The sequence below is a fragment of the Vespula pensylvanica genome, chromosome 5 (genome assembly GCF_014466175.1).
Source record: "Vespula pensylvanica isolate Volc-1 chromosome 5, ASM1446617v1, whole genome shotgun sequence".
NCBI lineage: Eukaryota > Metazoa > Arthropoda > Insecta > Hymenoptera > Vespidae > Vespula > Vespula pensylvanica.
The window spans coordinates 8,662,607-8,677,606 of NC_057689.1; the positions used below are offsets into that span (position 1 = coordinate 8,662,607).

Below are 15,000 nucleotides of genomic sequence, written 5' to 3' on the forward strand. Positions count from 1 at the left end.
TTATTCTTATTTTTCTTATTTCGCCAATTTCAAAGATTCATGAATTTTGTTGCATTTGATTTGTGTACACATATTGGACATAAATGTAGAGACATGTCTTTCTTTGTCTTTCTGTTTCTCAGTCTCATATATAGTCACTAAAGTCATTTTGGGATCCATATTATACAGTGCATATGTACATAAATCCTGTAAAAAAATTTTGTGTTTTCATAGATAAATATTTTAAAGATAAAAATACAGCAAGAAAATTATCAATTAACCCTTAAACTCTTAGCATAAATTATTTTATCCATAGTAAGAAGTTCTGCATAACGTTCTCTTATTTTGTTTTGTATATTATCCCAATGGATCAATGGTTTTTGAGTAAATGCCTAAAAATATGATTATATTGTAAGAAAATTATATTTTATAATTTATACTTTTTCTTTACATACAATTATTTCATACTTACATATGGACAACTAACAATAACTGTGAACTCTTCGGATACTTCAGATTTCCTACCGGAATGCCTGTAACCTGGTCCTGAATCTTTCATTCCTCTAGAATCGAATACTATTAAAACAGCTACTACATCGTGTTTACGTTGAAAACTTTGAATTCTGAAATACATGAAAAATATTGAAGAATATACCAATAGTTTGAATTTACTAACTATTAAATCTATAATTTACTTGTGATAATAATCCACACTTTGTTTACTCATTATACTTCTCATTTCTCCTGGAGTAGCTTGTTGGCTCAGTGTTGTATGAAAATATAATGAACATTTTGCTAATATGGCATTTTTTAATTTTACTAACCATTGATACAATGCTGGCTGTTGATTAGCTTTAAGAAATGTAGCGCCAAAGCCATGATTTCCATGATTAGAAGTATCTACAGTTATTATAGAAAGGTTATTAACAGAACACATAAAATAACAAATACAAACCTTTTTGCTTTGTAAAGTTCTTTCCCATCCTGACATTCGTGTCTGTGCTCCAAAAAGTGCTATAAAAGTAGGTAAAAATCTCCAGTGTTGTATTTCTATATGCGCTTCTGTTAGTTGAACCAATATTTCACATTCGAAACTAATAAATAAAGTTATTTTTATAGCCGTTAGTGCCAAATGAGAAGAAGACAAAGAATGTGCTTGTAGTATTGTATTAATAAATTGTAATAATTCTTCATATTTCATTACTTTGTTGCTAACGGTCATACTGTGAATTTTTTCATAGCTACAACATAATATTTCTACATTAAATTCAGTATAATGAAATGTGTAAATATAATACCAAGAAATCTATCAACTGGATCCTTACCAAAATGAATTGTTAATTGAAAGTGAATTGTGAATGAACTGAAAGTTGAATAGAAACCTCTGGTACTATAGTACGGATGGCATTCATTCTTCTTGTCATTTCTTCTAATCTTCGAAGATCTAATTTTGATGGCTTATGGACGGTTCTTAAGGAATTCTAAAGTACAGTGCTAAATAAGTGTTTTCTATTAATGTTTTGTAAAAGATATAATTATTTATAAATTCTTAAGAAAAAAAATATATTTAATATTTTTTAATAGATTACATAAATTGTATACATCTTTTCTCAGGAAATCTTTCTTTCTGATAAAAACCAAGAGCTATGCAATAGCGCTTTGTAAATGCTATTTGTGGTAATGTAATCAACAATATTCCCCATGGACCGATATGTATTTGCTTGCATGTCTCTTATTCCTTCTCCTACAGATTTTTTTATATTATAAGTATATCCTTATTAAATGTATTCGACAGAGAATATAAATAATAGAGATACAAAAATAATAAAATAAATGGAAACTACATACAAGTCCTTTTGTTTTATCGGAGCACAATTGTTTAACTTGAGTAAAAAAATTATTTAGAAATTCCTCTTCATGATCTATTTTCTATTTTTATATACATTAATTATAGGAGAGAAAGAGAATATTTATTCAATCTTTTATATTATGCGCATATATAGATATATACATACATACATACATATATATATATGTATATATATATATATTTTATATTATATATATTTGTATCATTCCTTTAGAGTATTTATTATATCAGAAATAAAATTTTCTTATTGAATGTCAATATAGTCCTATATTTTAGGTTATAATTGGTTAAAGATGTATTCGACTTTATCTACTGCAGTTAATAATATACTTGTAAAAATATTTGCTAATAACTAGCTTTGCCATCTTTCGGTGGAAGATGTAATGTTAAACGAAGTTTCGTGATTGTATTGACAACTATCGCTATCTATCGGTAACTCATCATTCTTTTTTAACTTTACATCGAGAATAAATATCGTGGGGAAAAAAATTTTATTCTTTTGTTGACCATATTCAAACATAATAAACTTTCGATAGATATTCGAAATTTACGTTAGTAACTTTAAAAAATGTTTCATTTTAATCGTTACCTCAGGTAAATGTTTCTATGATGATACGTAGAATCAAAAAGTTACTCCAAATTGAACAAGATAATTACATCACAAAACTTGAAGAGGATGATGATAAAATTAGACAAAATTATTGTACTAACATATCTTTTCTACGAGCGTTAGAAAGAGAATTGCTATGTAAAGGATCACAACCGTAGATCTCATAGTATGTTTTACTCGCTTGTTCATTCTTTGAGAGAATCGTTTATACTGTCTCTAATGGCGTAATACGTCCTTTCGATCTATTACACTGGTACTTACATCTAAAGGGAATATATAATGAAAGCGAATTATATGCGCGTGCATATAATTGCTTCGATATCGTGGACTCGATTGATCGTTATATTCCACTACAATTTCAAGAAAACCTGAGACACGACGAAATGGACAAAATTCAGTATCAATATCTCCGTTACAACAGGTATCTGATGATCGTTCTTGGGCAATGGCCATCTCAGAGTACTCTAGAAAGGTTTTTGATCTCCATTGTATTCGTGCCAACTATTGCAGCGCAGTTAATTTTTCAGGTAAAAATATTGATTTATATCAAATAAGTAGAACGACAGAGAGAGAGAGAGAGAGAAAGAGAGAGAGAAAGGGAGAGAGAGAGAGAGGGAGAGAGAGAGAGAGAGAGAGAGAGAGAGAGAGAGATTACATAGGAACAATTTTAAATCAAGCACTAAAATCCTTTTATAATTGTTTTAAAATTTTTTAGAAAAAATTTTTTGTTATAGAATTTACATAAAATGTAAATTAAACATAAATTTTAGGGCGGTGGTTTGATATGTGCTGTAGTTGATATGGATGCCTTTATGGAGGGTGTAGCACCCTTTATTATCAGTCTCATGTGTTTAGCAAAATATATCAATTTTGCTTATAATTTTGAGCAAGTACGTTCAGTATATGATATATTATATATATCATATATATAATATATAATATGTATTGTGTATAATTGTGTAATATTATGTATGATATTACATAATATTACCTAGGACACCCTATGTGTATATATATATATATATATATATATATATATATATATACTATATAACATATATTTACATATGTATATACATATATACATATATACATAAATACTATTATAATATTATTATATATATAATATTACATATATATATATTTATATATATAATAAATTATAACATAGATGAAGGATTTATTCATGACAATGCAGAAGGATTGGAGATTTTATATGAAATACGAGTATGAATGTAACATACTCTATCGATATTACGAAGTTGCAAAGACAGCTACTTTTGGTTACGCAGGTTGGAATTTTTATAAATAATGTTCTCTTTTTGTTTCGCTAGGAAACTCAAAAAGAAATATTTTTTATTATGTTGTCTTATAGCTAGTGTGTATGGTGCAATGATACCGTTCATGATGGTTCCAACTTTGTTAAATGTGGCCAATGCTTTGGAAATCCTTAACACGACTGATGACAAACCATTATTATTTCGGGTTGATTATTTCGTTGATGTGGAAACTTATTATTATCCTCTATTAATACATTCTTATTTTGCTACGATAGGATATATCACGATTGTCGTTGCAATGGATACGATTAATTTATTGTACGTTCAACATGCTTGTGCATTATGCACCATTTTAGGGTACAATTTTTATTTTAATATTTATATTCCTATATATTTATATATCTCCTTTGTTTTAATACTTATTAATCTCTTTTAATTCACTTTCTATATAAATTGAGATCATACGTACAATTAAAATACATATGTATAATTTATATAGAATCTGTATATTCAATAAATCGTACTTTTAATTGTCTTTTATTTTTTCATAATAAAAATAAATTACTTCACATAGGTATTATTTGGAGAATATCGTGAAAAATGACGATCTAGAAATAGATCTAATTCCAAATCCTCGTGACGATGAAGGGCACCGTGCTATGAAGGAATGCATCAAACTTCATAATCATGTGATAATGTTAGTATTAAATTTCTTGAATACATACAGAGCTTACGAAAAGATTAACTATGTTTGCAATAATTTTTATTAGAATTACTTTCGAATAAAATACTTTGCAATTATATTATTTTTTATTTTATTGTAATTATTAACAAGTTATTCAAAAAATTAATTGAATTAATTAAATATTAAAGGGTTATTCAAAAAAGTTATTATGAAAATTAATAATATAAATTTATTAAGTTGTAATGAAAAATAAAATATATCAAAGTTATTAAGCAATTAATAATAAAAATTAAGTTATTGAACAAAAATATTTAGGTGAATAACTTTTCATATTTTTTATGTTTGTTTCTTACACCATAACATTTCTTTTTCTTTTTTTTTCTTTCATTTTTGACGACTTGAAAGGTACGCCAGCAAACTCGAAAAGACAAGTACGATATCTCACTTTTTTCAACTCATCTTAAATATGATCGGCATAAGTTTCACAGGATTTCAGGTTAGTAACGATTAACTTGATACTCTAATCTAATCCTTTTTGTCTAAAATAATTTAACTTATTTTTTTCAAGTTAGGCTGCCACGAAGTTGGATACACTAGACGTAGCTTTGAGATACGCGGGTTTCACATTAACTTTAACATTTGTTGTCTTCCTGGAGAGTTGGCCAGGACAGCAATTGGCTGATCATACCGATCGAATTAGTGAATATGCGTAAGAGACTATGTTTATTATAGAAATAAAAAAAACTATACTTAATGAAAAAATATATATTAAATAAAAAAAAATGCAAATGACATTTCAATACAAAAAATATATAATTTATGTGACTTTTATTACGTGAAAAAAAATTATTTTTGAAAATGTGCACAAATGTGTACTAAAAATATATCCTTTTTTTTTTATCTTTTTTCAAAGAGTTATAATTATTTTCTTATATTTTAGTGGCAGAGGAAAATGGTATCAAACTTCGTTATCCACTAGAACGGATTTGAAAATCATGCTAATAAGATGTTTGAAACCGATTCAATTAACCGCTGGAAAATTATACGTTCTAAATTTGGAAAACTTTAGTAGGGTAAGGTGGATCTTGTAAAAATGAAATTAATCGGTGATATAATTAATTTTTATCGCTAATGAAATTTTAAACGTTGTTATTTATTTCAAGGTCGTGCGAACTTCCTTTTCTTATTTTACGGTTTTATGCTCCGTACAATAATTATTGAAATCTATGAAAAACCACGGAAACATTAGAATTATATTTTTAATTGCATTTTACCGTAGATCAATAGATAGAAAATTATGATCGTATCGTTAAATGTGTGCGCGTGCGTTCGTACCTATAAATATAAATATTAACAGTTATCGATAAAGAAAAATCTTTTCCTTTTTTTTTCTACTTTTACTCTAATCATCGCCATCTTAAAAGATGCAATCAGAAGATAAGAGAAATCATTGAAAATAAAGCTGTAACAAGGATATTTTATTTTTTTAAATAATTACCAAATAGTAATTTCTTCGCTTACTGTCCTCAGACTTCATGAAGAATCGTCGATTGTCTTTGTCCACGAATTTCAAGTCGACTAATTCTGAATCGATATTTGAACTACGTAAAGAGTCAAATACGCAAGTAGAGAGAGAGAGAGAGAGAGAGAGAGAGAGAGAGAGAGAGAGAGAGAGATTGAAAGAAAGAGAAAGAGAGAGAAAGAGAGAAACAAAGAAAAAGAGAGAGAGAGAGAGAGAGAGAAAGAGAGAGAAAAAGAAAGAGTGTGAGTGAACGAGGGAGAGGGAGAGGGAGAGGGAGAGTAAGAGAGAATGAGTTTTAGAACGGTTTCTTCCTAATTGCAAGATTGAAGAAGATAAAAGCTTTGAAAAGGGTAAAACGAACAAAGACAGGTACTTACACATAGATCAGAATATGAAAGACTCGAAACATTAGACATACATATGTTTACACACACACGCGTAAAGTCTATTAAGTTAATGACATTTTTGCCACAATTAGCCGCATCGATTTGGCTAGAACGAAGAGAGACATTCGATCGATTTTTTACGACTACCCTTTGTAATTATAGCTCGCTTACTCTCATCATCAGACATGTAAATCTTTCGTTATTAGGACGTATGTAATAGGTACTTTTCAAACGGAATGTTCGATGAGCTTTCCATTTCACCGAACGTGAAATCGAAATTTCGTTTGTCGAACGTAACAGTAGTCGGACGATGTCGAGCTCGTCGAGATGGACGACACGCAACTTCGGTACATGAAATTCACGAGGAGATTGATGCATATTGTTGGACAGTGGCCGCATCAAACTAAGATGGAGAAGATATTGGTTTCGTTGGTATATTTGCCATTTGTTCTATTACAAGCTGTTTTACAGGTATCTATTAATTTTTTAATCATAGATTTATTGTTTGATATATGTAATATATAACATACAGTAGATGTTTCTGTGTAATACATGTTGTATGTATCTGTGTTGTACGAATTAGATAATTTATATAAATATCTTTGAACGATGAAACTTCGTCCTAAGATATATTCCTGTGTTATTAAGAACAACGAAGATATTTAAGATGATCTAATTGTATCATTAGATGAACGGTTATACATTTTCTTATACGAATACAAGTTTCATATAAACCCATATTCTATATAAATCTTTTGTATTCGATTGATGAAATTGTAATTAAAATAATGGAATTATTTTAACATTCGATGTAAATTATGTTAAAGTTCGTCCGTAATTGTTAACATTAATATTTATAATGCTCGATTCATTAGAACGAATTATTCGTACATTTGCGTATATGATAATAGCAATGATTATAATAATATTAATTTGAATATAAATCAAGTCAAAAATGATTTTAAGTAACAAACTTTGAAATCTAAAAATCCAATAAACTTTCTATCGATCTTTGTATATATGACAGCATTTTCCAAACTTTATCCACGATGGAACATTTAATAAATTCTGAAATTTTACAGAACACCTTGATTATTTTATAACGTAGATAGATAGATAGATATCAATAATAAATAAATTAAATACAAGAGTAAATACAAGAGTTAAGAAAACAAAAAAAATATTTCGAATTTTAATTATGCACTTTTAAAATAAGTAAAAATAATAAAATAATAATAATAATAATAATAATAATAATAATAATAATAATAATATTAATTCTCATGATATTTCACGTAACACTTTCTATGTGTTACATTGGTGTGGGAAACGTAATTTGTGAGAAGCTAGGATATACCTAGGTGTACGATAATTAACATACTAATGGACGTATTATCGAAGATGATGACTATGATATATTCAGGGTGGCGGTATGATAGCAGCGTGGAATTACGACAGTGATATCGCCTTGGAAAATTTCGCGCCTTTCCTGGTCAGCCTGATGATAGTCGTGAAGATCGTTAACTTTATTTTCAACAGCGCTAAGGCATGTACCGGTGTAGTTATGTACATAAGAGATAAAGCTAGACTTCTCCGTTAAATATTACCGTCATATAAAATGATATCTGCTCATAGATGAAAAAGCTTTTGGTGACGATGCAAGACGACTGGAGAATGGCCATGAAGAAGGACGAGGAGATTCGTATTCTTCACGATTATTATTCCATTGGAACGTTGTTGAGCAAAGGTTATGCAGGTACATCAGATTTAACACTCTTATGGATTCTTTTCATGTTCTTGGAATTTCATTTCTTTTTTCTTTTTTCCTTTTATTTCTTTTTTTTCTCTCAATTTTCTTTTTTTTTTTTTAAATAATCTTCCGAGACATTCGCATAAAACTTCTATTATTTTTATTATTTTATATTTATCACAGTATTAACATTTATATTATTATTTTGGAAAATAGTACGAGAGTCAATTTTTCTATAAGCTTTAATAATATAAACGATAAAGTGTATAATTAATTATTATTTAATTATTATTAATTCAGACCTTGTCAACATTATTTTACAGAAAATTATCCATCTGTAGAAACGTTATTTAACTCTCTATAATTATTTGATATCTTTCGAATCTATAAAAAAATGATATGAATATTAAAGTTTTAATATTACTTTGGACCTATAATTATTTAAAATGCAATTGATGAAAATATCTGATTAATCAAAAAAAAAAAAAGAAAAGAAAAAAGAAAAATATAGAATATTCTATAAGAAAAATGATAAATCATTAAATTTTCGGTTTAATCGGAAATCGAATGTTTTACATTATACTCTTAAAAATATTTTACACGTGAAATCGTGAAACTTGTTTCATTTATTTATTTTCTTTTTGTTGCTTCTAAAGAAATATTCAATTGGTCCTTAATTTATAATCAACTTGTATACAAGAGTATGTCACTTCAAAATTATATAGCTCTCTCCATAAATGTTATTTTTTAGTGTGTGTCTACGGATCGATGATGCCATTTTTAATGGTTCCAGTGATGACGCTGTCATCACGATTCTTGGGTCTTGCTGGAAATGAAACGGAACAGTATCCTTTGATATTTCATGCGGAATATTTCGTAAGCATGGAAAAGTATTATTATTTCGTATTAATACACTCGTATTTTGGTACTATTGGATTTTGTGCTGCTGTTGTTGGAATCGACTCGATGTTTGTATTCTACGTGCAACATATTTGTGGGATCATAACGATTTTAGGGTACTATTGATTTTGATCGATAAATTAAGAAATTAATTTATAAAGTTGTTCATTATTTTTTCTTTTCATTCATCTTTCAGAAATCGTTTAGAAAATGTTATCAAGGATGGTGACATGAACGTCGATATTTATCCAAACAAAGCGAATGACAAGACTTCTAAACTCGCTGGAGATTGCGTTATACTACATAATCACATTTTACAGTTGGTATATTATTAACGAATAACGAAGTAGCTCTTTTTTCTATACGTTTTATGTTTTAATTTTAAATTCATTGTTATATGGTTTTTAAGATATTCTCAAACGATCGAATCGGCAAATACAGTATCCTTCTTTGTACAACTTGGACTGAATATGGTATGCATTAGTTTTACGGGATTTCAGGTAAATGTGAAATATTATTTTTATATTTAAATAATGCCGTATCTTTCTTATTTATTAAAAATGATGAAAGGTATCGAATAAATATATTCAATTTTCGTTATATTTTATCAGCAAACAACATGCCCGTTAATATTATTTTATAATTGTAAAAGTGTAAAATATATTAATAGTTAGTTGAAAAGATAACAAAAGATTTTGCAAATAATGGAAAATTATAAAGATTATCGTTTTTATATATAATTTTTTTTTTTTCTGTTTAATGATCAGGCTGTGATGCATTTGAACAAACCGGATGAAGCGTTCAGATATGGCTCATTTGCCATCGCACAAACTTGTCACTTGTTATTTGAAAGTTTACCAGCTCAACAATTGTACGATCATAGTATACGAGTGTGCGAATATGCGTAAGTAGACTTTATTTTATTATGTAAAAATTCATCAATAATATTCTATCACAAATTTGTTCTTAATAAAACAAAAAATCACATTATTATCAGCGCAAATGGGAGCTGGTATCGTGCTTCGTTAAGAACGAGAAAGATATTAAATCTTATGATACTAAGAAGCCAAACACCCATTCAATTAACCGCTGGCAAATTTTATATTCTGAATTTGGAGAATTTTAGTGCGGTAAGAAATAAACAAGAAAAACAATAACAATAACATAATAATAAATAAATGTTGATAAGGATGATAATAATAATAATACTATTTAGCTTATTCTTGGCACTTAGAATCTAAACTATCATTCTTCACTAATTATGTTTCTCATATAAAATGTTTAAGGTGGTACGTACTTCGTTCTCCTATTTCACAGTCCTCTGTTCAATGCGATGATCTACGAAGCTGAATCAAGTGATTCGATCCTTTTTTGAGTCATGGATCATATCGGATGAACAACTAATTACCTCAACGAAGAAACATATCTTAATTTAAAATGATCTATCGTTAATATATATACATATATATTTATATATATATATATGTATATATATATGTATATATATATATATATATATGTATGTATGTATACTCGAAGGATAATTATTAACGTGATTTCTCTATGATTATTAGTATTCTATTTGCAGCTTTTTGATGTAGAAGTCATGATGGCAATCGATATTGACTCGTTGAACGCGTGCCTATGCTGCCATATGGCTACCTCGTAGCTAATTCGTTTATAAAGATCGACGACAGATTGCTGAAATTTGAAAAAGGAGAGGGAGAAAAAGAGAGAGAGAGAGAGAGAAAGAGAGAAAGGGAGAGAAAGAGAGAAAGAGAGAGAGAGAGAGAGAGAGAGAGAGAGAAATCTATCATAGAAAAGTTCTACTCTAATTGGATCGAAAATGAAAAGGAGCTAGCTCGATGAAAGGTCCATAACGACCTTCCACGATGATCATGATTTTTTTCTCATGGTGAAGTCAATGAAAATTCATTTTTCAATGTACCCCTAATTCATTTTCTATTACTATATTTCAAGAGCCATTAAATATGAAGTCTAGAATTTTTCAAAATAAATATTTATATCATTGATATGATTGCCAATTATAAATATGGATTTGAACAAATTTCTAGAAATATTGAATGTATCATCGAACTAGCCTATAAAACGTAAAAATAATTTTATTGTGCAGAACTGTAACGATATCATAGAATGAAATGACATTTTGATTGATGATCGAAACAATTTTTTGATTAATAATATAATTAATAATATTCACTTTGATAAAATAATTTTTAAAAAAGAAATTGGAAAAACGTGCTGCATATGTCGTTGATTTTATTAGAAAATTATAATTTTTGATCATGAAGTTGTGAAAAAGTGAGTTCAAAAAGTCCGAAATCGGAAATGTATTTCCAGTAAAAATGAGCGATTTCATGTGAAGTGACCCCATCTGAATTCGTTCTCCCCCTTCACCACTTCTCATTTATCCTAAGGATCTTTAAAGAGAACACCTTGCGAAAAGGGTCTCAAGGCAAACCGTCTAAGATGGATATCGCTAATTGTCTTAAGGCGAATGCCTCTAGTAGCACGCGACCGTTGTACCCTCTTCTTAGCGTGCCCTCCACTCGACACCATTTTAGACTCCCTACTCTGCTTTTCTTCCCGCCATCGACGAGATTATCTTGGCATCTCCTTAGAATTTAAAGGGACCGCCGGACGATTCTATCGATACCACTCCCTTTTTGTCGTCGCCCTTCTCCTTAAAAAAAAAAAGAAAAAAATGAACTACCGTAGTAAATCATCAACGAACCGTAACAATTTACAAATGTATATATATATATATATATATATATATATATGTATGTATCTATATGTATATATATGTATGTATATAATGCATTTATATATATATATATAGATGTATGTATGTATGTATGTATATGTATTATTATTGTTACGAACAAAGTTCGTTATATTTTCGTATATCTAGTATTACGAGGAGATCTGAAAAAGTGGTTCTCATCTGATTCAACAAGTGTTTAACAATTTTTCTTTTTATTATTTGATCTTGACTAAGCCGAAAGATCCAACGATAATTTTCATCATTATTTTACTAGTTTGTACAAAAATTTCGAACTTTTCTTTACGTTAAATCGCTAAATGATTGAGCAAATTATTGGAGTGATATCCAACAGTGGTTCTCATCCGATGATTCTACCTGTTGAATTTTTCTATCAAGTATCCATTATATTTTCTCTCTTTCTTTCTCGTGTCTGAAGTGTCTCTTTAAACTCATGGAGAGGCTCGCAGGTACGTCAGAACAGGAAGCAGGATGCGTGGTAGCATTCTCGCAGGACGAGGAGTTCGCGAAGGGAAAAGAAAGAAAACGTGGAGAGGGTAGATACACGCGCAGGAGGAGTTGGACTGGGCCCACCAGGTGCACGTATTACCTATAAGGATGAGCACGAAACCAAGTGGGAACCATATGTTGATGCGGCGAAGAACTCGCTGGCACGCGCCACACTCAAACTCGAGCCTTTACACCGCGAAGATCTCACCGTGTCTTTCTATCTGTGCTCTTCGAAAGTTTTTCTTTTTTTTTTTTCTTTGGAGGGTGGCTGTTCTCTCTTCTTTTTCTTCGATAAAAGAAGTGAGTTCGAGAATATCGAAATAACGAAAAAAAGGATTTCAATGAGCTCTGTGTTTCTCACTCATTGTGAGAAAGTAGATAGAGGAAGGTAGATAAGAATGACAAGGATACGAGTAGTTCGATCGTGAAAGTGAAATTCGATAGAGTTTCCAAGTGAAATCAAAGCTACGCGATGTTAACGAAGGAAAAACGTTTTATTTGAAAAAGGATATGCTCGAGATACTGATGATCATTTCTTGAAACAGTGCATGCAGGATTTCAACTGATAATGGCTCTATTGTCCAACCATCATAGCGATTATCAATCCTGCTCCTCGGATATGTTAACGTCCTCTTACTCGACCTCAACTGGGAGGACGTATGATCCTCTTTATCCTTCGCCATACAATTCGCCAAATTGCGAACAAGTTAAGACTATGTACGGGGAGAATTATGTGTACAAAGGTGAATTAACGCCACGAAGAGAACTTGAGAATCTTGATTATGCGAAAAACTTGGAAGCAGAGTATTCGAGGACACCAGAGGGATACGAAAGAGGACCTTGTGGTGTTTTGACACCCGTTACGCCACAACGGTTAGTTCGTTTCTTTACAATATTTTTTATAATGTTCGTTCGTTCGTTCGTATTTTCTTTTTCTATTTCCTAGCGACGCTTTCTCCAGGAAAAATCTTGAAAAAGTTTGAAATTTATCGACGACAATCGGTAACTCTTTTTAATTACTTTTTCTGTTGTCCTTGTTGCACGTTGTTGTTCACGAATTTGATCGACATTGTGACAAATGTTTCTCACGCACGATTCAAATTTCCCAACAAAATTTTCTTATTTAAACATTGTTGGATTATAACAACTCAATGACTTTTACAGATACGAGAGTCAACATCGAATGAATCATGGAATGTCACCTAGGACGACCTTGTACGAGGACAATTCAATGGAATATCATCCGACGGCTTACTGCTATGAGAATCTCGCACAGAAACCTAAGTATCAATCTATGGAGAGTGACAAGACAGTTTGTACGATCGTCGAGTCGCGGAGAAATTGTTGGGACGCGATATCTTCGACGGTTCAGGTTAGGAAGAGGAACATTTTCTTTGTTATGAAATGTTAATTTAATAATTAAAGAAAGAAGTTAAGAGAAAGGTTATAAAAAAAAATTCGTTTCAAGAAACGTTTGAAGATTTTGATCGTTTGCAGATACACAAGAATGAAATCTTTTAGAAGAAAAATAATAATTATATTGAATATATATACGAAATGTGTACAATAACATCATTTCATTTATTATTAATCATAAATAATGTTATATAAAAATGTTCTATTCTTCGTTGATCGATCTCAATAGTTTTTTGAAATTTTTCTTATTACTTGTATAATGAGTTTTTATTTAATTAGTTCGTTAACATCATTAAAATGTATATACAAAATATATATACATCATTTCATTTATTATTAATCATAAATAATGTTATATAAAAATGTTCTATTCTTCGTTGATCGATCTCAATAGCTTTTAGAAATTTTTCTTATTATTACTCGTATAATTAGTTTTTATTTAATTAGTTTTAAGTTAACGAATTCTTTTTGATCATAGAAAAATCAATCATCTCCTACAATACAGCCAAGAAGAGGAAGACGACGTTCGAGCGACGTACCCCCATCACCAAGTGTTCTCAAACGACGTAGATTAGCTGCGAACGCACGCGAAAGACGTCGCATGAATGGTTTGAACGACGCCTTTGACAAATTGCGTGAGGTTGTACCAAGTTTAGGCGCCGATCATAAGCTCAGCAAATTCGAAACTCTACAAATGGCTCAAACTTACATTGCTGCACTTTGTGAATTACTCGAGAAACACGATGGAAAAAGATAAAAAGGTGAGCTCGATCGAAAATTTATATTTGTTTATCTGAAAAAATCCTATCAATTATTTTCGATAAACCCCGAATTAATATTGTTATTAATTGAAATTTATTCTCGAGTTAAGAATATGCATGTGTATATATATATATATATATATATATATATATATATATAATAAATACGAAAATCGTAGTATAAGACGAAAGAAGTTTATTCACCGTGCAAAAGTAAGTCGCAAACGTAGAATGATAATTTTTGAAATTAGACTTTGTTTCCGGAAAAATCGATTATAAAGTTTCAAGTCAAGTACACGTGCATTTGAGACGTAGTGAAAATCGGTTGAATGGATTTTTTCACACTTATGTATTATGTTTGTATTTGTAAACAATATCGTTATTTGGTACGAATTATATTACTACATTAATTAAACTAGCTAATTTTTTATATAACAATTTGAAAAACAATCGTCAGACTACATAATATTTTAAAATCGATTACGACGAATAGGATCACTGACCTTCAATTCGTCAAAATACACGGTTGCTTGATTTGTAAATAAT

At 29.7% G+C, this 15,000-nt stretch overlaps 4 protein-coding genes across 4 annotated transcripts; 3 read left to right on the top strand and 1 right to left on the bottom strand.

The window, feature by feature from the left end:
* Positions 1 to 6: 6 nt before the first annotated feature.
* Positions 7 to 2,648, bottom strand: LOC122629410 (KICSTOR subunit 2-like). The gene is given in 10 exon segments (XM_043812794.1): positions 7 to 186; positions 261 to 371; positions 452 to 602; positions 675 to 879; positions 931 to 1,220; positions 1,282 to 1,460; positions 1,582 to 1,612; positions 1,614 to 1,723; positions 1,828 to 1,908; positions 2,637 to 2,648. Coding segments are annotated over 10 exon segments (1,341 nt in total). The 3' UTR covers positions 7 to 15.
* Positions 2,649 to 2,842: 194 nt separating this feature from the next.
* LOC122629186 (odorant receptor 49a-like) lies at positions 2,843 to 5,740 on the top strand. The gene is made up of 9 exons (XM_043812316.1): positions 2,843 to 2,986; positions 3,230 to 3,349; positions 3,631 to 3,751; positions 3,835 to 4,096; positions 4,314 to 4,436; positions 4,830 to 4,920; positions 4,997 to 5,133; positions 5,365 to 5,497; positions 5,588 to 5,740. Exons 1-9 carry the CDS (start codon positions 2,843 to 2,845, stop codon positions 5,636 to 5,638), a joined length of 1,182 nt encoding a protein of 393 aa, XP_043668251.1. The 3' UTR covers positions 5,639 to 5,740.
* A 914-nt stretch (positions 5,741 to 6,654) lies between these two features.
* Positions 6,655 to 10,365, top strand: LOC122629185 (odorant receptor 13a-like). Its single transcript, XM_043812314.1, has 9 exons — positions 6,655 to 6,803; positions 7,756 to 7,878; positions 7,968 to 8,088; positions 8,834 to 9,098; positions 9,179 to 9,301; positions 9,392 to 9,482; positions 9,750 to 9,886; positions 9,980 to 10,112; positions 10,269 to 10,365. Exons 1-9 carry the CDS (start codon positions 6,660 to 6,662, stop codon positions 10,317 to 10,319), a joined length of 1,188 nt encoding a protein of 395 aa, XP_043668249.1. The 5' UTR covers positions 6,655 to 6,659; the 3' UTR covers positions 10,320 to 10,365.
* Positions 10,366 to 12,583: 2,218 nt separating this feature from the next.
* Positions 12,584 to 14,450, top strand: LOC122629193 (basic helix-loop-helix transcription factor amos-like). Its single transcript, XM_043812325.1, has 3 exons — positions 12,584 to 13,150; positions 13,442 to 13,649; positions 14,172 to 14,450. The coding sequence occupies exons 1-3, from the start codon at positions 12,846 to 12,848 to the stop codon at positions 14,448 to 14,450; spliced, it is 792 nt and encodes a 263-aa protein (XP_043668260.1). The 5' UTR covers positions 12,584 to 12,845.
* Positions 14,451 to 15,000: the final 550 nt, after the last annotated feature.